Source organism: Microcaecilia unicolor, chromosome 13 (assembly GCF_901765095.1).
Source record: "Microcaecilia unicolor chromosome 13, aMicUni1.1, whole genome shotgun sequence".
Classification (NCBI taxonomy): Eukaryota; Metazoa; Chordata; class Amphibia; order Gymnophiona; family Siphonopidae; genus Microcaecilia; species Microcaecilia unicolor.
The window spans coordinates 47,784,989-47,810,456 of record NC_044043.1 but is presented as its reverse complement, the minus strand read 5'-3'; the positions used below and the strand labels follow the sequence as shown (position 1 = coordinate 47,810,456).

General features: G+C 40.6%; 1 protein-coding gene across 2 annotated transcripts in view; it reads right to left on the bottom strand.

Annotated features, from left to right (window-relative positions):
• BCAS3 (BCAS3 microtubule associated cell migration factor) overlaps positions 1-25,468 on the bottom strand; it is a 1,139,946-nt gene that overhangs the window by 440,000 nt on the left and 674,478 nt on the right. For both annotated transcript variants that reach the window (XM_030222408.1, XM_030222409.1), the window contains exon 20: positions 3,542-3,642. In XM_030222408.1, coding sequence (XP_030078268.1) covers positions 3,542-3,642 — 101 coding nt within the window. The remainder of the gene's footprint in view (positions 1-3,541; positions 3,643-25,468) is intronic.

The following is a 25,468-nucleotide window of genomic DNA, read 5'->3' as shown; positions in this document are numbered from 1 at the left end:
TTGGTGAAATCACACATTTTCAAAAAGCACAACTTTACTGAACCTCAATCACATATCAACTTTATATAATGCTACTCCGTTCTATGTCTTCATTCAATCCCTGGGTTTATATTGCTTGCAGTTCATAATTTAAAACTGCTGAATCCTATTCAATAAAGATTTCAAGTCACCTCCTCTCCAAGAAAAAGTCACCTGATCAACAATAAACCACTTGCGATCTATTAAAACATAAGATGACTACAAACTGCTTGACCATCAGTGCACCATGGAATGGAGGAATAGCCAAATGGTTAGAGCAGTAGGCGTAGAACCAGGGAAGCCAGGTTAAAATGCTGCCTCACTCCTTGAAATCTTAGGAAGTAACTTAATCTTCCATTGCTTCAGGCACAAACTAAAGGGTATGTCTAATAAACAATGTTAAGCCCTAACACGTGCTTAGTGCACACAAAAATGCTTACTGCAAAACGTATTAAAGCATTTTGAGGTAAGTAAGCTGTTTGCGCACCCTAGGCATGCGATATTCATTTTTTGTATTACTTTTCTTGAAAGGGTGTGTCAGGATGGAGAATGGCATGGACATGCTATCCAACTAGCATGTTCTGAATACAACACGCTAAATTGGTTAGAGCGTCCATAACGCAGGAGGCAGTAAGCGCTCCCCTGTCAATTTTTTTCAGGTTATACATGCTAATGCGAACATTAGTGCACAACTTAAAAGAGAAATATTGGAAATTCCTGCATTTCCTGGGCACACTAGAAATGGACTTACTGTGCAGGAGAGTCCCGCGTTAGTAAACCCTATGCCCATTTACTAGTGTACTTTACTAGAGATACCCCTAAGATTGTAAGCCCTTCAGTGACATGAAAATACCTATTGTACCTGTCTTGAGCTACTATTGAAAAAGTGAGCTACATTAATCTGATCTTAAACATCCTGATTGTCCAACAGATTTTTTCACGACATATGATTTCATAAATTACACAGAACAATTTAAAATCAGTTACTGATCAAAGTTTATACATTTTTAGCAAATAAGATGTCGCTACAATTTACAAATATTTAAGGAACAATCTAATACTGACAGAATGTTTTTAGCTACAAAGTACCTGATATCAATCATATAAGTCAGCATTTTATAGAACATATTTTGCCAATCATGACCTTTTGCTGGAATACAGATCCAAACATCTTATGGACAAGCGTCCATGTGTTTTACAGTATTCAAATATGGCTCCTATAATAGCGACAAGCATTTGCAAACTTTGTCAATGCTATGCAATGCCAAAAAATGCCAATCAAGTCTGTTTCTGGCACATACCAGGGGATACAACACTGGACAAATCTCTCTTGTCGTCCCCCTTCTCCTCCACTGCTAACTCCAGGCTTCACTCCTTTTCTCTCGCGGCACCTTATGCCTGGAATAGACTTCCTGGACCTATACGTCTAGCTCCATCTCTACCTGTTTTCAAATCTATGCTGAAAACCCACCTTTTCACTGCTGCTTTTTAGCTCCCATTACGTCCCTCACCCGTAACTGTCTTGTCTGTCTGTATTATTTAGATTGTAAGCTCTTTTGAGCAGGGACTGTCTCTTTGTATCAGGTGTTCAGCGATGCGTGCGTCTGGTAGCGCTATACAAATGCTAATAATAATAATAATAAAATCAAGGTGGTTCATTTCTGTTAACCTGAAGAAGAAACTGAAATGCACTGGGATATCAAAAGTGGTGTGACTATACTTTGTGATAAACCCATCTGCTATGAACAGTGGCAGCAGCATCCTATTACGAAAAAAAAAAGTAATAATAATCAACAACTGATTGTGTATATCTGCCGTCATTTGCTACGTTATGTTACTATGTATGTAAATAGATCTGTGTAATTTCTGCAGTCAACCAGGATGTTTAAGACCAGATTGAGCATCACAATTGTTTACTTAGTGCATGATTGTACTGATAATCCTACATTATTTTTAGTCTTCACGTTTTCACAGATTTCAAATAGTTTATCATGGAATCGGGTCACTCACTGTTCCATGGAGAACAGGTGACTTCACATCTATTAAATAGGCAACAACAATATTGGATTTATAAACTGCAAGTGATTCGACCACAATGAATGATGACATCCAATGAATACCCTTATATAGAGTTGGTGTAAGCGAGGTTCAATAAAGTCATTCTTTTAGAAAATGAATGATAACGTCACTGACTAATATATACATTTATGTTTCTCCACATTGCACATGACAAAATGATGGCAGCAAGGGGCAGTGCAATGGGGGTATATAACAAGCAATTCCAACTTGGACCAAATTAGGATAACTATTTGCTTACTATTTTAAATACATATTTGAAAAAAAAAATTAAATAATCTCAAAAGATTTGTGCAGTACAAACTGGGAAATCACTAGAACTGTCTATGCATTTTAAGCTAGAAATCATCAATGTTATGGGATGAGAAGAAAATAGATGGTGCTTTTGCAGCTTCATTCAGGCTACGGCCAAAAGTTCCTGTTCACTCTCCTGTTGTGCAGACAAAACATACTGTATCAACATCACACTGACAGCACACATTATGCACTATTTTGAGTTTTAAAAAAAATCTGAAGTAAAGGGCAGTGGATTTCTTACCATATACTGTTACTGTCTATGGTAACCCTTTCATTTTCAAAGACATGAAAATGTGATTAGTCTAAAAGGAATTGAAATAGGATGGAAGAAATTGCATTTCCATTTCTAGACTCTCCATTCAGCAGCAAAAGACAGTTCTGGTGTACCTCCTGATTTCTTTTTTTACATCCTCCAAAGACTGGATCGCACAAGAAACTGCACATACATTTATCAGCATCTTTATTACAATGCATTCGATACTAATCATGCTGCCTGTGTCGGTATCCGAGATCTCTTTCAGGGAGATTTTGGGAGAAAAGAAGGTGAAGTCTCGACTTTTAAATGAAATGCACTGGCACATTGTTACAGAATATTTTTGAAGAAAAGAAATGGTAAAATAAGTCTATATTTGGTCAAATAATGGGGCTCCCTAGCCTAAATATAGCACATAAAAAAACTCTTGTAGGAAAAACATTCAGGTTCTTCTTTCTCATCTGCCAGTTTCTGCTCAGAAATCTAAACACCTCAGTTCTCTATTTTTGGAATCACTTGATAACACAATGATTCAAATAGAGATGTTGACCTAACTAAAAACAAAATGTGGTCACAGATTGAATCATAATATGAACATTAAGTCATTTAAGCATCTCTTATAAGAAAGACCTCATTGAAACATGCACCTGACTGACTTTTGTAAGAGTTCTAATTTCTAATTACCCCCAATTCACATGAAGAAAACAAGTAGGACTCATCCTCCCACCCAGTTTGGTATTTGTTTCACTCTACTACTGAAATATGACAATAAAAGCTCTAATTGGCATCATTGCTATTTATTCTTTATGTTTCCACAAGTAGACTGGAGTTTTATCACAATCCATATCATTCATGATTAACTGCAGCTCAGGAAAAACACAGCTTCATAGACTATACCTGTGACAGCCACTCTTCATCTTCCTGACCACTGTGGTCCGAAGTGAGGCTGTCATAAGATTCATGACGAGTTATTGGTCCAGGACTTCCAGGTGGAACCACTGCAGACACAAAATATTTGGTCATCTGTATAAGTCTTAATAACAGGGATTTCAAAGACTAATTTGTAATTTATATTACTTTAAACAAGATTGATCATAACCTACATTTGAGGCTACAATCAACTATGTCCATTTTAATTACGCACATCTGTAAAGTATTCTGGGCAAAGGCACTGTATAAGAGTCACAATTGTGTTATTTCAATATAAACAAGCATAATTGCCACATAAATTCATCCAAAGCACACATAGTTTAAGACATTTCATTATTCCTTTCATCTACAAATCACCTTGCCATCTCCTCTCATTAGATATTCTTTGTCAGGTAATCAACTTGAACCCCACACCTGCCTTCCCAGTTAACTTTTTTTCCCTTATGTATTTAAATCCGTGATGGTGATCCAAGCTGTTATACCTCTCTTCTAGATCTCAATTTAGATATCAGAGTGAGCAACTGTGACCCACAAGGTAGAAGACAAAACAGTCCCTTACAGGGCTGCTCAAATGCTGATCTTGAGCAAACCAGAAAATGTCATGACAGACTTCTTAGAGACTAGAAATACACTAAGCTTCAGTCAAAGGGTATATGATCTTGATTTGGAGCCATGAAAACATGCTCATCTGTACTGTAGCAAATAATGTAATATTGTCTGAAGGTCATCAAGTTAACTTTCAAAAGTTTGCTTAAATACCATGCCCTACATGTTTATAGCTTTTATGGCAGCTTGTAGACCAACTTGCTTTTCTTCTTTATAAATCCTTTTTAAAGAAAGTCGCATAAAACTTGATTTTCTAATATAGCTTTTAGTGAGGGTATGGATCTTTTGTCTATGATTCATGTATTTGATTTTTATCATTTATTGCATTTATTATTTTATTTATTAAATGCTTGTATTATTTCTTTGTTGTATATTGCTCAGAGTTTTTAACGATTGGATGATTAATAAATGTAAGTAAATAAACAGACATTTGCAGGGTAATTTTTAAAGTCATTTTTGTGCACATGTGGCCATTTATGCATGTAAATGGCCTGTTATAAAATTCTGACCAGCATTAACCTAAAGAGAACTGTGGCATAACAAAAAAGTATGCAGTCAGGCATAGTAGACTAGAACCTCAGCTCAATATTGGTGATAACGTTTGGCAGTCCATGAGGAAAATGCATCTGAAGCTCCCCTGTAGCAAACTGGGTCCTAGATTTATTCCCTCCAATATTCAGCGCTATTTAATTGGCCAGGAATGGCTCCTGGCCAGTTAAATAGCACTTTACAGACTAAGCACAAATATTCCATAGGGGATAGCCAGCTATCTTCTTCTGAATATTCGCAGCCAGCGCATAGTGGCTAACTGGCTATATCATGTGGTATAGCAGGCTAGCCACAAATATTCAGCGTATTGCTGGTTATGTTTGGTGGCCAAATCGGGCTACCCAGATAGGAGGCCTACCTTTGGCTGCCATAAACTTAACCAGCCAGCACTGAATATTGACTTGACCAGTTAAGTTTAAACCAGCCAGAAATAAACCGGATATTCAATGCTGGTCACCAGAAACAGCACAGCATTGAATATTTAGCCTCAACACCAACCACAGGAGTTAGCCGGGCTGCCTCCCGGGGTCTGAATATCAGCCCCATTGGGCCTCATGCCATCACAGAGGAAGTCAATCCAGTAACAGAACATCTAAAGTTTCCAGACTCCCTGAAACTACCCTCAACCTTCTATGTGTCCTTACTAAAACCCATCATGTCAGATCTTTTGCAGACAAGGGGTTTCCCCAGATCCCACTCTGCTGTATGAACACCTGGAATTTGATATGGAGATTTTGGATTTCAGCATATTCCACTGAAAGGAGAGGACCCGGGTTGACATTTATGTTCCTGCCCACCTGAAGACATATTTGGCAAAACATCGAACAGGTCATCCAGAGGCTACCTCTGGGATGGGGAGTACTGTGAGGTTCCATCATCAGCCTGCAGTAAGCTCAGTTTCTAAGACAGTCCCTTTCTTTGATGAACCCTTGACTTCCAGCAATATAGGTGTCAGCAAGCTAGCCAGCTGCTTTGGTCCACTCCATGGTTGCCCTTCTTTTCAGAGGCCATACTCTTCCTGGTGCATTTGCTTGCTGCTTTCCCTGTTGTAGTCCTAATCTTGATTCCTTTCTGTGTACCAGCTCAGTGCTGGCTTTTGGCCGTATTTCTGTACAGTCTTCTTGGTGAGTGCCCATGTGCTCTTGCTTTCAAGCCTTCTTCCCAGATTTGCCTGGTATTTGGTAATCCACCTGGGCTCTGGGTTTTGGGCAGCTAAATCCTGGTGGCTACAAGTTCCAGGTGGATTAACCCAAAGAGAAGGTGGCAACTTCAGACAGAAGACCTGCCCATTCTTCCCTGGTTATGAGATGCCACGTCTTGTGGACAGCCTGTCTATAGACCTCACTTGCTTACTGTTCCTGGGTCCTCCTTACTGATCAGAAACATCACACTTATCCCATTTCAGAAGTGGCAGTCATAATTAAAACCCACGTCCTTTTAAAGAAAGCTAGGTATATTGTGAATAAACTAATGTCTATCCTAGCTTATAAACACTCATATCTCATAATGAAAATTCAAAAGAAGCAGCACTGATAAAAATTATTCCAAAAAGGTTCCAGATGACCACAAAGGGGTTGAACGTTCCCTGTTGTATCCCAGTCTTGATGCTTGAGTGTATTTTTAGCTTTTTATACATCAGTCCAATTAATGTCCATCTCACAGTTGTTAAATGATCTTGGCTGTTACACTTGTTTAGAATGCTTTCCTGGAAGCAGAAAAATTACATGGTATCATTTGATTCCTCACAGACTTCAAATTCAGCTACTACAAAGCTAAGCATACAGTAATGATCCCACCAGTCAAGACCAATGCCCTGGACTCAATTTGTAAAATCCCCTTCAGCATGTCAGAGAAACATAAAAATTAACAGCAAAGATCTCCAGTCCCATCTAGTCAGTCAATTAGTAGGCAGATGGAATGCAGCTAAAAAGTAAAAACAAAAACTCTTCTGATGTATTTTCTCTGATATTCTGAGTTTAATCACTGCAGTATAAATATTAATATGCACCAAAGAAATCTTTGTTTCATGCAATCTGAATAATTAAATACACTGTTCATAGTTAAAACAATTTTTAGAGTTAGGATGTAGAAACTACATTTGACTTAGGAATAATGGAAGTATGCACCCTTGAGGAAGAAAGGGGTGCAGAGGAATACCTAGTTCCAACACACGCTCATAATTTTAGGGGTAGGAAAAATAGGAAATATTTTTGAAAAGCCTAGAACAAAATAACTGAAAAAATATAAGCTGAAATGTGCAATTCCTTTCTAAATTATACCAACACAAATGATACATAAATTTAAAAATTCCACAATATCCAGATTCAATGATTACAGCAATCAAAAAAACAATTGTCTATGTTTTGGAAAAGGAGAGGGAGGGGGAGGAATCTACATCAGCAAAAATATCTAAGTTTCACATATTCTAATATTTCAAAGCTCTTAAAAGAAATATGGAATACAAAGATGTTGATCAACATCTGAAATACTGAAAATTAAGGAATTTGTAGGTGAAAAAATGGAAATATATCCCCTTGATAGTGAGCTCGTAGCAGTCAACAAATTTTTGAATGCCAGCTGCAGATATTCAGTGGCAGTATCTTGAATCAGCGCTGACCAGTTGTGCCCAGTTAGCAGTGATACTTTGACCCCAATGACTCCACCCAAACTCTGCTTTGGCACTAATTGGATAGTGCTGCGGACGGAGGGAGGGGAGGGGAGGGGAGAGGAGAGGAGAGAGAGAGGTCGGTGGTCTGGGAGGGGAAAGAGAGCTGTCGGCAGTCTGGGAGGGGAGAGAGAGCCGCTGGCAATCTGGGAGGGGACAGAGAGATGTCGGACCGACCATGCATGTGTGTGTGCATGTGGAGGGGGAGGGAGCCAGGTTAATTATTAATAATCAAAATTAAATGTTTTAATTGCAATTAATAATTAATGCATCACAATTAACATGCAGCCTTGATATAAAGTTGTGGCAAATATCATGACAGAGGATTATAATATTCTAACTAACAGCTGAACTTCATTTTTATCATCTCTAATATCACCAGCAACTCTCAATGGCATAATACTCCAACTCAAAACAACAGCTTCCCATTGCTTATGCACAGTCTCCAAGTGACAAAAATAGAGTCACCAGCCAGGCAGTACACCCACTGGATAAACCAGAGAACTGAGTAGGTTTCATTTTCAATACGTGCACTCATCTATCTCCCCATGGTGAAAATATACAAAACCTGGGGCTCCAGTAATAAGGCAAACATGAAGCACTTCCTTTAACAGAGCAGAAACGATTCTTTGATCACGTATAAGACCGTTACTCACAATAAATGCCTTCAAAGGCTGTCTAAAGCTTCCCAGCAGAGGTTTAATGGCAGAGAGATCCATGAGTACAGTACTTACCAACAATACTATAATAAAGTAGAGATTATTTTTGTTTTAACAAAATCTATATTTATATAATTACATTTCCTAAGGGTGAGGGGAGGTAAAATTAATGCATTCCCCTCATCCCCTAATGCAGCCATTTGTCAATTAAAATACAGAATGCCCAATCAATTCTGATGAATTTAGTGAGCAATTTGTCAAATACTACTGCATATGAGTTAATATATTAATTCTTGTCACAAGCTTTTTTTTTTCTGACAAGTGCATACATTCTCTGTTACAACCTCTTCAGTATGCAAAGAGTCTCCTTTTGAGGAGATGTGCACTAACTACAACCAACAAAACAAAGGGCCTGTGCCTTCAAATTTCTCTTGTCTACTTTTTTCGGTAGGTATTTTTTAAAGGGGGGGGGGGGGGGGGTGAGTGTTTGGAAAAGGAGGAATATTCCACTTATATTATATCCATCAGTTTTCTTATCACATTTATTTATTTAGGGGCCTTTTACAAAGATGCGGTTAGCACAAACATATGCTTACTGCAGCAAAAAATAGTGTACCATGGAACACACTGAGGCATCCCACACTAATTTCAGGATGTACGAATGCAGAGAATGGGCGTGTTCTTGTGTTCTTTCCTAATCGGTTAGCGTAGCTATATTTATTGCCGCACACTAACCGATTAGCTTGTACTTAGTGCATGAGCCCTTAATGCCTAAATAATGGGTGGCAGTATCTGTTTTAATGGCTACGTGTTAATGGCAAAATCAGCGCTTGGCCATTAATACAAAAAAAAAAAAATTGGAAATTCATCCAGTTTACCCCAGTGGTAAAAATGGCCTTAACATGCAAGAAAGACATGCATAAGGACACGTCAGGACCACTTTTTACTGCTGTTTGGTAAAAGGGCCCCTTACGAGTGGGCATCGCTCCTGCTTGATTTCCCCCTGGATCACCAGGGACTTCTCCAGGTAGGCCCTGGGGAGGGGGGGCTATATAGGCGAGTAGGGGCTGGGAGAGGGAATAAGAATGTTGGGGGGAAGGAACCTGACTTGGGCCTTTTTTTAAATTTACGTAGATCCCGGATGATATTCAGCTGGTACCCGCATAAGCTAAGGCTACCAGGACATCCATAATTAGCCCAGTGCTGATGCCTGGACATGACCTGGAACTGAATATTTTGGGCTAATTTAGCCAGCCACAAGTAATACTTTGAAAAATGCTGACTGCCACCAGCTGAATATTGGCTGGATAGTACTTAAATATCTAAATTCATTAGGCTACTAAGTATCTGGTATGATCTGAGGAAACAGCTTTAACCATGTTGAACATATGGTTTGCCAATGCGTAACAGCTGCAACAGCATATTGTCATAGCTCATGATCCATTTTAAATAAGTATAATGTATTGGGCAATTTCATAACTGGACATCTACAAAGTGTTCAAAAAGCATATATTTTATAAAGGCAATATAGGTGCCTTTATAAATAGGTTCTAAGAATGACACAGTAGTATTCAAATGTTTTTTAAACAAGTTTACATTTGCTCTGAAGCTAGAAATGTGTATATGTACACTATGCATATGCACAAGTATTTGCTAAAATACTCTATGTTGCAACTAAGCCTCCAGTAATTCCTACATACAGATTGCTCTTTCGATGCACTTTCTTTTTATGTATGTATATCTCCATGGAAATTTTATAACATCTATTTTCATATGTAAAATATACATTAACCTTCAGATTCTATATAGCGCGCCTAGAGATCGGCACCAAAATCGGCGCAGATTCTATAACAATGTGTGTAATTTAACAAGCTTAACAAGTTAATGAGCACTGATAACAGCACTTAACAAGCAATGAATACTAATTGGCACAGATTAGAATTTAGGTGAACTCGCTAAGCGTATTTTGAAACGATGTGCACCAAACTTCTAACGCGTGCAAGCAAAAAGGGACATGGCTATGGATGGGGGACTTGGGCATTTTGTGGATGCTCTGAAAGAATTTATGCACTTAGGTATAGAATATGGCCCCGTGTGCCTAAATCTACGCACTAGGATTTCCACCACGTTTTTGTTGGTGTAAATGGATGTGCAGAGATTTAGGTGCTGAAATATCAAATAAGCATATTCTATAATTGGAGCCTAAATCTAGGCACTAATTATAGAATATGCTTCGTCGGCACGGATTTCAGCACCAATTTTTTAGGTGCCTTATATAGAATCTCCCCCTATGTGCAGAAAAAGCTTTTTAAAATTATTCCTCATATCTATTCAATTTTGGTAATACTGATTTTCATATAAATAATTGTGTGCATCAAATTGTTTTACAATTGCTTAATCAAAAATATTTAAGGGTATGCATATACCTTTCACAACATTACAAATTTAATTACAAATTATTTAAGGGTATGCATATACCTTTCACGATATTACTCTTCAAATAGAAATATTTATTATTTCCCAATTTTCCCATTTATTCCTAGTTTTATCCCAGTGTTTTTACTAAATTCAAAACTGTCAGGAACTTTGCTCGTTTGAAACTGAATCCATTATTATAGCAACGGATTAAATGCTGTATTCTAATTTTCCACCATATTTAAGTTTTTCATAATCAGGTAAGAGATGAATTTGTAGACTATCTTGCTTCTTAGAAGATACTTTGAATCATATACCCAACAGACATTTCTAATCCATCTCCCATTTCACCTAAATCTTGACGTACTTTGGATAGCTCTTGTTCACCCTAATCTACCAATAACATCCTACCAATAAAACATACTGATCTGTCTGTAGGCTGAGTAGGCCGGGAACTCAGTGGTCTTTATAGTCCCACTTAATACTGAACATCTGCCTGATCAATAACAGAAGACGTGTGGTAGATGATATCATATTTACACTTAGTTTGGAACAACCCAGTGAACTGTGTCATATTTATTTTAGAAACAGAAGCCTGCACTACAGAACTGAACTGAATCTGCTGCGTTGATTTACATCATGGATCGGCACACTGTGGTTTAATACCAAACCACTGACAGTCTGGAACTATTTATTACTGCATCCTACTTGGATAAAATGAGCATGTGATTCAGTGTTAAACTGAAATTGAAAAAAGAATAATATCCAATTCTTTCATCATATTTATCTAACACAAAAATGTCTCAGAATCTTTTGCAACAGGACTTATAGTAGCCATTGTGTCTGCCTTTTCTATAAGCTGAAGGCATTTGACATTTTAATAACTTTATCTAATACTTTATCCTAATTTTTCAATATATTTATGAAAATTCCTTTCACTAGTTATGAAGCATATCTTGGGTAGGATTCAAAAAACATTTGAAAGCCGATTTAAAACTATTTGTGCAGCTTATTTGTAGCTGTGTGTTTCAGCCTTATCTGCCAGAAGAGGAGGCTGCATCAAGAACTGGCTGACTTAGCTTGTCCTGGCAAGTGAACTGATTCTCCAGAGTGCATTGAGAGATAGGCTTATTTTGGAAAAAGAAGGGCGCCCATCTTTCCACACAAATCGGGAGATGGGCACCCTTCTCCCAGAGTAGCCCAAATCGGCATAATCGAAAGCCGATTTTGGGCATCCTCAACTGCTTTCCGTTGCAGGGACGACCAAAGTTCACGGGGGCGTGTCGGATGCGTAGCGAAGGCGGGACTGGGGCGTGCCTAACACATGAGCGTCCTCGACCCATAATGGAAAAAAGAAGGGCATCCCTGACGAGCACTTGGGCGACTTTACTTGGTCCATTTTTACGTATGACCAAGCCTCAAAAAGATGCCCGAACTGACCAGATGAGCACCGGAGGGAATCGGGGATGACCTTCCCTTACTCCCCCCCAGTGGTCACTAACCTCCTCCCACCCTAAAAAACATTTTTTTAAATATTTTTTGCCAGCCTCAAATGTCATACCTAGCTCCATGACAGCAGTATGCAGATCCCTGGAGCAGTTTTAGTGGGTGCAGTGCACTTCAGGCAGGCGGACCCAGGCCCATCCCCCCTACCTGTTACACTTGTGGTGGTAAATGTGAGCCCTTCAAAACCCACCACAAACCCACTTTACCCACATGTAGGTGCCCCCTTCACCCCTTAGGGCTATGGTAGTGTTGTACAGTTGTGGGGAGTGGGTTTTGGGGGTTATTGGGGGGCTCAGCATCCAAGGTATGGGAGCTATGCACCTTGGAGCAATTTATGAAGTCCACTGCAGTGCCCCCTAGGGTGCCCAGTTGGTGTCTTGGCATATCAGGGGGACCAGTGCACTACGAATGCTGGCTCCTCCCACGACCAAATGGCTTGGATTTGGTCATTTCTGAGATGGGCATCCTTGGTTTCCATTGTTGCCGAAAATCAGGGATGACCATCTCTAAGGATGACCATCTCTAAGGACGACCATCTCTAAGGTCGACCTAAATTTCGCGATTTGGGCACCCACAACCGTATTATCAAAACGAAAGATGGATGCCCATCTTGTTTCAATAATACGGGTTTCCCCGCCCCTGTGAGGACGTCCTCAGGAAAACTTGGGCGCCCCTTTTGATCATGCCCCTCAGAGTAAGCCAGTTGTGGAGAAGCACAAAATCAAAGTATTGTGTCTTAAATCAGACCTGCTCAAAGACATTACAAATTTCTGTTAAGAAATTCAATTTCTAACTATGAACACAAGAGACCAAAAGAAAATGGATTGTGGCCATTTACTACACTGTCATATTTTCAAATATCAGTAATATAGTGACAAAATGAGCCACAGCTATTTAAGGGTGCTTACTGGTGACTCAGAATCTAACTTTCTGTAGCAGATGTCACTAATGACCTCCAAGACATTCAAACAGCTGTGCAAATTCACTTCCAGCAGCCCTTGGGACAAAAGTCCTGAACACTTATACTGAAAAATGTTCCATGAAACAATGAGCCCTTGTACCTCCTTATTACCTGCAAGCATGGCTTTAAAAATCTCAAAAATAAGAAATAAATCTAAACTATATGTATGTCTTTGAAAGAAAATATGAAATCATATCACCAGATATGCCAAAAGTCACACGAATTCAGCGTACGACACATGCATTTGGGCCTCTTCTCCAGCTCACACATTGGCTCTCTCTCCAGCTGTAATTCCCTTCTATTTGTATCAGCAATAGTAGGCTGCTTCAAACAATCCCAGGGACCTTCCTTCAGCCATGTCCCACCCTCGCGGAAACAGGTAGTTGCTTCAGAAAGGGTGAGACATAGCTGAAGGAAGGTCCCTGGGGTCTGTGCTCAGACCGCTGCTTTTTAACATATTTATAAATGACCTAGAGATGGGAGTAACTAGTGAGGTAATTAAATTTGTTAAGAACACAAAGTTATTCAAAGTTGTTAAATTGCGGGAGGATTGTCAAAAATTACAAGAGGACCTTATGAGACTGGGAGACTGGGCGTCTAAATGGCAGATGACGTTTAATGTGAGCAAGTGCAAAGTGATGCATGTGGGAAAGAGGAACCCGAATTAGAGCTACGTCATGCAAGGTTCCACGTTAGGAGTCACAGACCAAGAAAGGGATCTAGGTGTCGTCGTTGATGATACCTTGAAACCTTCTGCTCAGTGTGCTGCTGCGGCTAAGAAAGCAAATAGAATGTTAGGTATTATTAGGAAAGGAATGGAAAACAAAAATGAGGATGTTATAATGCCTTTGTATCGCTCCATGGTGCGACCGTACCTCAAATATTGTGTTCAATTCTGGTCACCGCATCTCAAAAAAGATATAGTGGAATTAGAAAAGGTGCAGAGAAGGGCGACGAAAATGATAAAGGGGATGAGATTACTTCCCTATGAGAAAAGGCTAACGCGGCTAGGGCTCTTCAGCTTGAAGAAAAGGCGGCTGAGGGGAGATATGATAGAGGTCTATAAAATAATGAGTGGAGTTGAACGGGTAGATGTGAAGTGTCTGTTTACGCTTTCCAAAAATACTAGGACTAGGGGGCATGCAATGAAGCTACAATGTAGTAAATTTAAAACAAATCGGAGAAAATATTTCTTCACTCAGCATGTAATTAAACTCTGGAATTCGTTGCCAGAGAATGTGGTAAAGGTGGTTAGCTTAGCGGAGTTTAAAAAAGGTTTGGACGGCTTCCTAAAGGAAAAGTCCATAGGCCGTTATTAAATGGACTTGGGGAAAATCCACTATTTCTGGGATAAGCAGTATAAAATGTTTTGTACTTTTTTGGGATCCTGCCAGACATTTGTGATCTGGATTGGCCACTTGATGGACCTTTGGTCTTTCCCAGCACCTGTGAAAAGGAAAGAAGAGGAAGGAAAATTGCAGAAGGAAGCCAAAAATGGAGAGAGGTGCTACACTGGGGAAGGGGGGGGGGCAAGGAGGGACAGAGGTACTGCATTGGAGGGGCAAGGAGGGAGAGAGGTGCTGCATTGAGGGGGGCAAGGAGGGAGAAAGGTGCTGCAACAGGAGGAGAAAGGAGGGAGAGATATACTGCATTGGAGGAAAGGAGGGAGAGGGGTGCTGTATTGAGGGGACAAGGAGGGAGAAAGGTGCTGCATCAGGGGGAGCAAGAAGGGAGAGACGTACTGCATCAGGGGGCAAGGAGGGAGACAGGTGGTGCGTTGGAAGGGGCAAGGAGGGAGAGAAATTCTGCATTGGGGGGGAGCAAGGAGGGAGAGAGGTGCTATGCAGGAGGTCAGGTAGGGAATACAGAGATCCAAAGAGAGGGGTGAGGAAGAAAGAGTGCACGGAGAGGGAAAGAGGTGCTAGACTTGGGGGGGGGAGGACAAGTATAGAGAGCGGTATCTGGACCTGCAGTTAAAGAAGGAACACAAAGAGGTGCTGGTCCTGCAAAGGAGAGATAGAACAGGAGCGAGGGAAGAGAGAGGAATACTTGCTGGACCCCTTTGAGGGGGAGAGGGAGGGAAGAGAGAGGGAGAGATGCTGGCCAGGAGAGGGAGGCAGGAGGGAAGGAAAAAGAAAGAAAGAGAGAGAGAGAGAAAGAAACTCAGAGAGATGCTGGCACTTGGGGAGCGGGGGTAGGGGCATAGAATAGTTATGTTGTACAGGGTAAAGAATAAGGGCACAGAGATGGAAGATGCTCAACATGGTGGGAAGACGGGTGATGCTAGGTCAGATAGGGATGCAGAGAGAGCAGATGGATGGTGGACACAGAGCAAAAAGAAGTGCCAAATGGACAAGGAGAAGAGGAAAGCAAAAACCAGAGACTAGGACCAACAAAATAAGAATAAAATTAGCAGACAAGAAAGGTGGTAGAAAAAAAAGCATTTTATTTTCTATTTATTAATTGGAATATGTCAGCTTTTAGAATGTGCATCTGTCAGAACTAGTTTCAGACACGGTTAGGGCCCATGAGAAAAACCTCTCATTGGCCTTCAACCTCCAGCACTGCAGTAGTAATCCAGCTTTGGGATGGGCCACCCTTGGCATCTCTGTATCACCAAGCAGGAAAATCCTCACTTGCTGTATGAGAGTCCCACAAACTTAAAAAGTAAGATTTGGCATGAAACTGTATTTATGAAAACCTACTACAAATACCCATCAGCCAGTTGTTTCATTGTTTCACTTGCTGCTGGTAGAGGCACCCCTTGTTAGAAAAGCACACTGAATATGTTTCAATGACCCAGGGGGGTCAAAGGTTACTTATTATAAATGGATAATGAGACCTAATGCAATGTTCTGGCTGAGGACAAAGAAAGTGTCTATCCACAACCCCTTGTGGCTTGGTCACTGAGGCTTTTATATCTCTTGTATACTTAATGGAGCCAAACAATTGACAGAAATGCTATACAGAAGAGTGAAACTCGGAGAAACTGCTGTATTCTAACACACTGACAGACAGATACAAATAGTAACCTTGAAATGGCGCCAGATTTCCTTTTACCACTAATACAGCAGACAGCTGTAGCATTCCTCCTACCTTTCATTTAGCCATTGGCTGGCAATTAACCTTATTGACGGAAGTGATAGCACATTGAACCACAAGCTATTGCTAATGTCAGGCCATTACATTACTGCAGGTAAGCAGGCAAGATAATTCCATTTTATCATAACTTTCCTGAGAAGAGGAGAAAATAGGTGCTTTATTCAATGTTGGCCCTCTTATCTGGTGGCACATGCATGCCCAGGGCACAATGCTAGAATATTCAGTTTCCCAACCTAAAACTGACTCAGCCATTACTGAAACAGAGACATACTAAGCGGAAACAGAAGTAGGAATTCAACAACATTTTTTCTTCTAATGTCATATGTAATTGACCGCTCTTTTCCTTTTAACTTGATTTTCTCAGTTCCTGAGGGAGCCAGCTCCTGTAGTGTAAGTGCAGAGACTCTGCTTTTGTGAGCTCTTGTGGTGTAAGTGTCCAGGTTTTGTTCCTAACAGTTCCTGCTCATTTCCATTGAACACCTGCTACAAAGAAATGAGGGCCATAGCTGTTGTGAACTCCTGCCATATGCTGACGATCCCTTTACGATATGTGCAGGAACCCAATTGTGGATTCCTATTTCTTGTGAGCACTGAGAAGTGATGCAACACAGGAGTTTGCTCTAAACTTTTCCCTAGGATTTGTTTACAAATCTTATGTACCAGATATCCTCTCTTTTCAAACAGATGGGTCATTATTATATTGTGAACTGTTATCCTTACAATATTGTATTGTAAACTGCCTTGCTGCACACACATGAGAGTGACTGGCAGTGTATTAAGCCACTATAAATAAAATAGTAATAATAATGTTGTGAACATTATTACTTCAGCAGATCCATCTCATTTATTATGCATGCCAAACACAGAATATAACAGCAGATAAGGACCATAAGATCTATCTAATCTAAAATTGCTGGTTCAATGCCACAGACCCAGCTGATCAGTGGTTTTAACTTGTTTGTTTGTTTTGTTACATTTGTACCCCGCGCTTTCCCACTCATGGCAGGCTCAATGCGGCTTACATGGGGCAATGGAGGGTTAAGTGACTTGCCCAGAGTCACAAGGAGCTGCCTGTGCCTGAAGTGGGAATCAAACTCAGTTCCTCAGTTCCCCAGGACCAAAGTCCACCACCCTAACCACTAGGCCACACCTCCACTCCTTCACTTCTTTACAGTTAGTGATCCTCTAGGATTATCCCAAACATTTAAAAACTATTACTATTTTTCTCTCTACCATATCTCCTCTGCAAGGCAGTTCCATTTATGTATCACCCTTCAGTGAAAAAGCATTTTTTCAGATGTTACCTTGAGTCACCCTGTTGAAGCCTTACACCATGACTTCTTGATCTTAAACAGTGGTTCTCAACCCAGTCCACAGGACACATCCAGCCAGTCATATTTTCAGGACACCCACAATGTATATGCATGAGATAGATTTGCATACAATGGAGGCAATGTATGCAAATACAGTGGGGGAAATAAGTATTTGATCCCTTGCTGATTTTGTAAGTTTGCCCACTGACAAAGACATGAGCAGCCCATAATTGAAGGGTAGGTTATTGGTAACAGTGAGAGATAGCACATCACAAATTAAATCCGGAAAATCACATTGTGGAAAGTATATGAATTTATTTGCATTCTGCAGAGGGAAATAAGTATTTGATCCCTCTGGCAAACAAGACCTAATACTTGGTGGCAAAACCCTTGTTGGCAAGCACAGCGGTCAGACGTCTTCTGTAGTTGATGATGAGGTTTGCACACATGTCAGGAGGAATTTTGGTCCACTCCTCTTTGCAGATCATCTCTAAATCATTAAGAGTTCTGGGCTGTCGCTTGGCAACTCGCAGCTTCAGCTCCCTCCATAAGTTTTCAATGGGATTAAGGTCTGGTGACTGGCTAGGCCACTCCATGACCCTAATGTGCTTCTTCCTGAGCCACTCCTTTGTTGCCTTGGCTGTATGTTTTGGGTCATTGTCGTGCTGGAAGACCCAGCCACGACCCATTTTTAAGGCCCTGGCGGAGGGAAGGAGGTTGTCACTCAGAATTGTACGGTACATGGCCCCATCCATTCTCCCATTGATGCGGTGAAGTAGTCCTGTGCCCTTAGCAGAGAAACACCCCCAAAACATAACATTTCCACCTCCATGCTTGACAGTGGGGACGGTGTTCTTTGGGTCATAGGCAGCATTTCTCTTCCTCCAAACACGGCGAGTTGAGTTCATGCCAAAGAGCTCAATTTTTGTCTCATCTGACCACAGCACCTTCTCCCAATCACTCTCGGCATCATCCAGGTGTTCACTGGCAAACTTCAGACGGGCCGTCACATGTGCCTTCCGGAGCAGGGGGACCTTGCGGGCACTGCAGGATTGCAATCCGTTATGTCGTAATGTGTTACCAATGGTTTTCGTGGTGACAGTGGTCCCAGCTGCCTTGAGATCATTGACAAGTTCCCCCCTTGTAGTTGTAGGCTGATTTCTAACCTTCCTCATGATCAAGGATACCCCACGAGGTGAGATTTTGCGTGGAGCCCCAGATCTTTGTCGATTGACAGTCATTTTGTACTTCTTCCATTTTCTTACTATGGCACCAACAGTTGTCTCCTTCTCGCCCAGCGTCTTACTGATGGTTTTGTAGCCCATTCCAGCCTTGTGCAGGTGTATGATCTTGTCCCTGACATCCTTAGACAGCTCCTTGCTCTTGGCCATTTTGTAGAGGTTAGAGTCTGACTGATTCACTGAGTCTGTGGACAGGTGTCTTTCATACAGGTGACCATTACCGACAGCTGTCTGTCATGCAGGTAACGAGTTGATTTGGAGCATCTACCTGGTCTGTAGGGGCCAGATCTCTTACTGGTTGGTGGGGGATCAAATACTTATTTCCCTCTGCAGAATGCAAATAAATTCATATACTTTCCACAATGTGATTTTCCGGATTTAATTTGTGATGTGCTATCTCTCACTGTTACCAATAACCTACCCTTCAATTATGGGCTGCTCATGTCTTTGTCAGTGGGCAAACTTACAAAATCAGCAAGGGATCAAATACTTATTTCCCCCACTGTATATCTGATGCATATTCATTTTGGATAACCTGAAAACTTGTCTAGCTGGGTGTTTCTTGAGGACTGGGCTGAGAATCCCTCTTCTAGAAAATTCTTTCTATTGTAAAAGGTTTGCTGCTTGTATATTGTTTACACCAGTGAGGTATAATCCCCTTTCTTCACCTGCCATCTTTCCTCTACATATTTAGCTTCTCAAATCTTCTCTCCTAGTGCCTTGAGTAAAAACCCTGGACCGTTTTAATAGCCTTGCTTCATACTAACATGTGCAGCTTTTATATAGGTTTTTATTTTTTTCTAGGAGAAACATTTTGAGGCTGTTTTGTTATGGCTGTGGAGTCCTGGTCTCCAGACTGTACTGTGTTTATTATCTTTGTGAGCCATAAGGTGGCTTAGACATCCTGCTCTCCCTCTTCCTCTCCATCCCAACATGCCTTATGGCTTTACTATTTTCACTTACATCATTGTTTTCTAACTCATAATTACAAGTTTGCAAGTTTATGTGCTGGTGGATTTACAGATCCAAATAAAACAAAGAAATATTCCACACCTATAATTTCAGAATGACCTTCAGGAACAGGCACTAAAAAAAGTAAATTAGATATCAGTTTTAAGTTTTAATGTACGACAAGCAGTCATGCTGAATGAATTGGGTTATATATTCTTTAGCAAATATCCATACAGGGTAATTTCAAAAGTCATTTCAGCATGTAAGGCAGTGTTTAACATGCAATTGCCTTTTATAAAACTGCACAGGACATATGTGTACACCCCCTGTATAAGCGTGTGACCTGGTCAGAGACATCCCTGGGGGTGGAATTTGTACTTTTAGGCATATTTTATCAAAAGCAAAGTTGCTTACTTTTAACAACTGTCCTCCATAGAAAGTGGAATAAATCAAACACAAACGTGCGTGACGTTATCCAACAGTGCTGGGACGAAGTAGTTCTCTTTGAGCTCAAACTGCTAGAAAATGTTTCTGGGCGTGCACACCCCTCAGTTAATATGTTGCTTAGGAACTGTCTCTGTGATTCACCCTGCTGTCTATGGAGAACATCTGTTACAAAAAAAGAACCTTTGCTTTCCATTGACAAACAGGATGAATCAGCCACACATGGGTTGTCCCAAGCTGAGAGTTCAGATAGAGCATATTAACACCCCAAAAAATAGCAGTTAGGAAGAAGAATTCAAGCAGGTGGACATTGCTGTTACATTACTTTTGAGCAACCCAGATTTTACAACCTAACTGGGACAGTTGATAACATTATGCAAAAAAGTTTATCTATCTATCATTTTTATACACTGCCTTTCCAAGCAGGATAGAAAGCACTATACAGAAAATAAATTACATATAACATCTAACAGTACCATTTTTCATATTAGTCAAGATTTACCAAATGCAACCTTGAATAAACATACCATATAATATTTACAAAATACAGTGAGACCATTGAGCATTTCCAACTCATAAGGGAGCAATCCCAGAGAAATGGGCTTCTACAGAAAAAGCCCTGTGATTAGTAATTATCAATTTAATATCCACCGGGACCTACTGAGAAGAGCACAAATTTTGTGCAGAAAGATAATAATTAACAAGAGAATATAAATAAAGAGGAGCCTTCTTATGAACAATTATATATAATTAATAATACTTTAAATGCAAACTACTAAAAAATAGGCAATCAATGCAAAGCTTTGAGCACTGATTTAATGTTCTCAAAATAACACCAACCACTGTATTCTGTAAATATTGGAGCCTCTGCAACTGACTTTGGAGATCAGTATAAAATGAATTACAGTAATCTAGGCATGTTGTGACTAGAGTGTGCATGTAACTGTAGGCAGATCCTTCTCATCTAGATAAGGTTGGAAGCATTGTTCCCTCTAAGCTGAGCGAAGGTCCTCCACCTACAATCCTACCAGTGAGAGGTGCTGTTTCAGTATCACATTTTCAATAATGAGAGACAGGCAAACTTTACAGTACTCTTGGGCAAGGTTAGATTGAAAACTGGAAACAGTATGAGCCTATCTAGCCCATTATAGGATCTGAAGCCAGTAAGGCGTCACTTGCCGCCATTTTAGTTCAACCCAAACAGTGGCAAACACTACTGAAAACATAGCAAAAGCTTATTAAAAAATAAAGTACTGCTATGTGTACTCCATCTGTAAAAAGTCTAAAGCTGTTCCAGTTGGATAGGCAGTGTCATAAAATGTGGAGGATAAGAGATTTTATTTATTTTCTTTTTATTTGACAGCTCTTTTATTTATTTGAAAGCTTCCCATATCTAGATACAAATACCATGAAATAAAATTGAATATCACTAAAACAGCTTAAAAATTACTGTAGTTGGTAGAAACATCAGTAATAAACTCTGTATTTTGTGCTCATTTTTCTACACTGTTCTATAGAATACAGTAATACATGGCCAAATCTAAGTGAGGATATCCTGTTTCCTGATGAGTTCATGTTAACTGTTGTTGTAATCTGCCTTGGGAAGCCTGGTGTTATAAAGATGGAATATAGTGAAATTAAAAGGAAGCAAAATTAAACTCATATGGAGGGGCATAATCAAACGCGAACGCCCATCTCCATGGGCGTCTATCTCCGAGAATGGGTACATGAAGGGGCGGGACAAACCGTATTTTGGAAAAAAAATGGGCGTCCATCTTTTTTCCGATAATACGGTTTGTGCCAGCCAAACGCATCGGATTTGTGCGGATTTGAGCTGGGCGGTTTTGTTTTTCAGCGATAATGGAAACCGAAGGCGCCCAGCTCAAAAACGAACAAATCCAAGGCATTAAGTCATGGGAGGGGCCAGGATTCGTAGTGCACTGGTCCCCCTCACATGCCGGGACACCAACCGGGCACCCTAGGGGGCACTTGTAACTATTTTAAAAAAGTTAACTACCTCTGAAGTCCATAGCTCCCTTCCCTTGGGTGCTGAGCCCCCAAACTCCCCCCCAAAACTCACTCCCCACAACTCTACACCATTACCATAGCACTTATGGCTAAAGGGGGGCACCTAGATGTGGGTACAGTGGGTTGGGGGGGCGGTTTGGAGGGCTCCCATTTACCACCACAAGTGTAACAGGTAGGGGAGATGGGCCTTGGTCCACCTGGCTGAAGTCCACTGCACCCACTAACAACTGCTCCAGAGACCTGCATACTGCTGTCATGGAGCTGGGTATGACATTTCAAGCTGGCATACAGGCTGGAAAAAAAGTTTTGAAAGTTGTTTTTTTTTGGGTGGGAGGGGGTTAGTGACCACTGGGGGAGTCAGGGGTGGTCATCCCCGATTCCCTCCGATGGTCATCTGGTCATTTAGGACACTTTTTTGGGACTTGTTCGTGAAAAAAAAAGGGTCCCAAAGAAGTGACCCAAATTCGTGCTAAAAACGCCTTTCTTTTTTCGATTATCGGCCGAGGACGGCCATCTCTCCTCGGCTGATAAACACGCCCCAGTCCTGCCTTCACCACGCCTCCGACACGCCCCCATCAACTCTGGCCATTTCCGCGACAGATTGCAGTTGAAGACGCCCACAATTGGCTTTCGATTATACCGATTTGGGCGCCCACGGGAGAAAGACGCCTATCTCCTGATTTGGGTCGAAATATGGGTGTCTTTCTCTTTTGAAAATAAGGCGGATGGAATCACATCTTCATCTCATCTCTTTTGTAGAAGTTTAAATTTTAGATATACAATTGGATTACTCTGTTTTTGGGCATGTTTCAGGGACAGGTGGTTTTATAAGTCAAAATAATAAAAATAAATATTTGGTTTCGTGCAGATTTCTCATTTGTTGAAAAATGTAACTACATGGGCTTTTATAAGCCCATAATGCAGTCCATCGTTTTTCTTATGATGTTTCTTATGTTCTTGTGATGACTTATATTGCGTCAAAACTAAAAATTCTTTATCTCTTCTATCTGGTCAATAATAAAAGGAGCTCATTGTGAACACTATCCATCCTACAATGTTGTTTTGTGGCTGTACATTAGGAATTGTGATATTGCATACATAAGTGTGTTTCTTTGTCCCTAGTCATGTGTCCAAGGTTATATAATCCTTTCAAGAAAGCCAGATAATTGTTTAACTTATTAGTGGAATATAACCACAAAGGCATGGTATGGTCACATTTTCAATATGATAATACTAGAGTCCAGCTAAGGAATAGGTTATGTTGAGTTAGTCTTCAATGGACCAAACTTGCTTTCCTTGTGCCATCACCATGCAGTTGGATAGACAGTGCCTTAAAAGGTGGAGGATAAAAGATTTTTAAAAAACTGATATTTATATCCCACATTATCTCAAGCAACCTCGGTTTCAATGTGGCTTATAGTTGAAAATACAGTGAGACAGAATAATATAATTCAGTAACATCATGGAAGCAAGTTGATGGATATGTCTGAAACATTTAACAAAGATAAGATTACCATATATACCCAGCTGGGCATTTAAAAGTCTGTCCTTTTAATAATGCCGCATGTTCAGAAATCATAGCCATAAGTATAGACAGTTATTCAAACATTATCATATGCACACACCAGAACAGGCATCCATACACACACTGCAACAGTAAACAAACAACTTCTACAGCATAACACAGTTTATTCCAAATTGTTTAACAACCCTTAGGTTTTGCCTTTGGGTTTAATAAGCAATACCATGTGTGTGTCCACGTAAGGTCTAGATAAATTAATTAAAACAATCAAAGCTTAAAGCAGATGCCTATAATATGTAATGCTTGATGAAAACAGTGATGGAATATTCAAATAGCAGGCAGCCAAAAGATTTATTTTCCACTGAACATAATTAAATTTTGGATGAACTTGGCGGCTAACAGTGCACTACTGGCTACTGTCCTTTGGTAGTGTATTGTTTGATTTCATAATAAAATCACGTTCATCTGTATACATAGCTGGGAGACAAAGATTTTTTTTAAATGCCTTTTACAACCACACAGACTTGAAGAAGAAATAAATATATACAACATAATTGGACAATGTTGGCACATTTTGACTGACTCTGGTCAGAACTTCTGCATGAAGGAAGCTCTTCTCTCATTACTCAATATCTGTCTGTGAAATAGTAGTAATAAAAAAATTAAGTACATTTTTATAATACACCATCGCATTCCACAAAACAAAAGGAACAAGTTCCCACATACTAGTTTTTTCCTTTTGATGTACGCACAAGAAAAAAATAAAAAGATGTTTAATGCTCCCAGGTTTCAACCTGATTAAGATTTTTTTTTTAAAGCCTTTGTACTTACAAATAGAAAATCTGAATGTTGAGTATCTGATTCTCATAACATGATGTGTGTTTTGGTAGCCCTTTACTAGGTGAAAACATCTCTGTATGAAAACAACACCTGCTAGGGTGCTAGGGAGTCCCTATAATCAGCCCCTCCAAATGACACACGGATTACAATTTAGAACAAATTAGTACTCTAACCAATGAAACCAATACGTCCTCTGTGTACATCCGTATACTGCAGAAGCCAGCATGTTTGAAAATAAAAGTGAGACCAAATAAAAATGCTACCAATAATAAAGAATGACAATGTGGATGCAGCAGCTGATAGGTTTGTTTGCTTTGCCTTTGTTTTGGGTGTATGGAGATGACAGCTGCGCGGGGGAAGCGGGGCTAAGCTGCAGTGGCGTACCAAGGAGGGGGCGGTCCGCCCCGGGTGCACGCCACTGGTGGGGTGCCACGCGCCTGTTGGCCGAGTCCGCTCGTTCCCTCCCTGCTGTTCCGGGGCAGAGAGGGAGCAGCAGGGAACGAGCGGACTCGGAGCTGACAGGCGCGCAGCACCCCTCCCCCCAGCAGGTAAAAATGCACCCGGAGGGGGAGTCGCGCTGCACCCGGGGGGGGGGGGGGTGTAATTTTGCTGGGGGGGCCGCGCTACACCGGGGGGGGGGGAATTTCGCCGGGGGGGGGGGCGCATCGGCGATCCGCCCCGGGTGTCAGCCAGCCTAGGAACGCCACTGCTGAGCTGGCTTCAACTTTTTGACACCATGCCATCTCCTGTTCTCACTCTAACCTCCTTACTCTTTGGAACATGCATCTTCTTAGTGAAAACACAATATTGATGCACTCCCCCCCCCCCTACTGGCATCAATGGAGGACTCCTGCTCAGCTTAGAGGACACAGTGGTTGGAAGTAGTAAAAATATTCCAAAGATGAATAAAGCATGACTTAACAGTGGCGCCAATTTGTTTCTCGCCAGACTCCTAATATCTTAATTACTCAGGTACTAAAGTTATGTCATCTAGTTGAATCTAAGAACATGGAAAAAGCATTTGGGATTTTCTTACCCAAAATACTTCCACCTTAGACTGGTTTAACTTAAGCTTATTTTGAACCAGCCAGT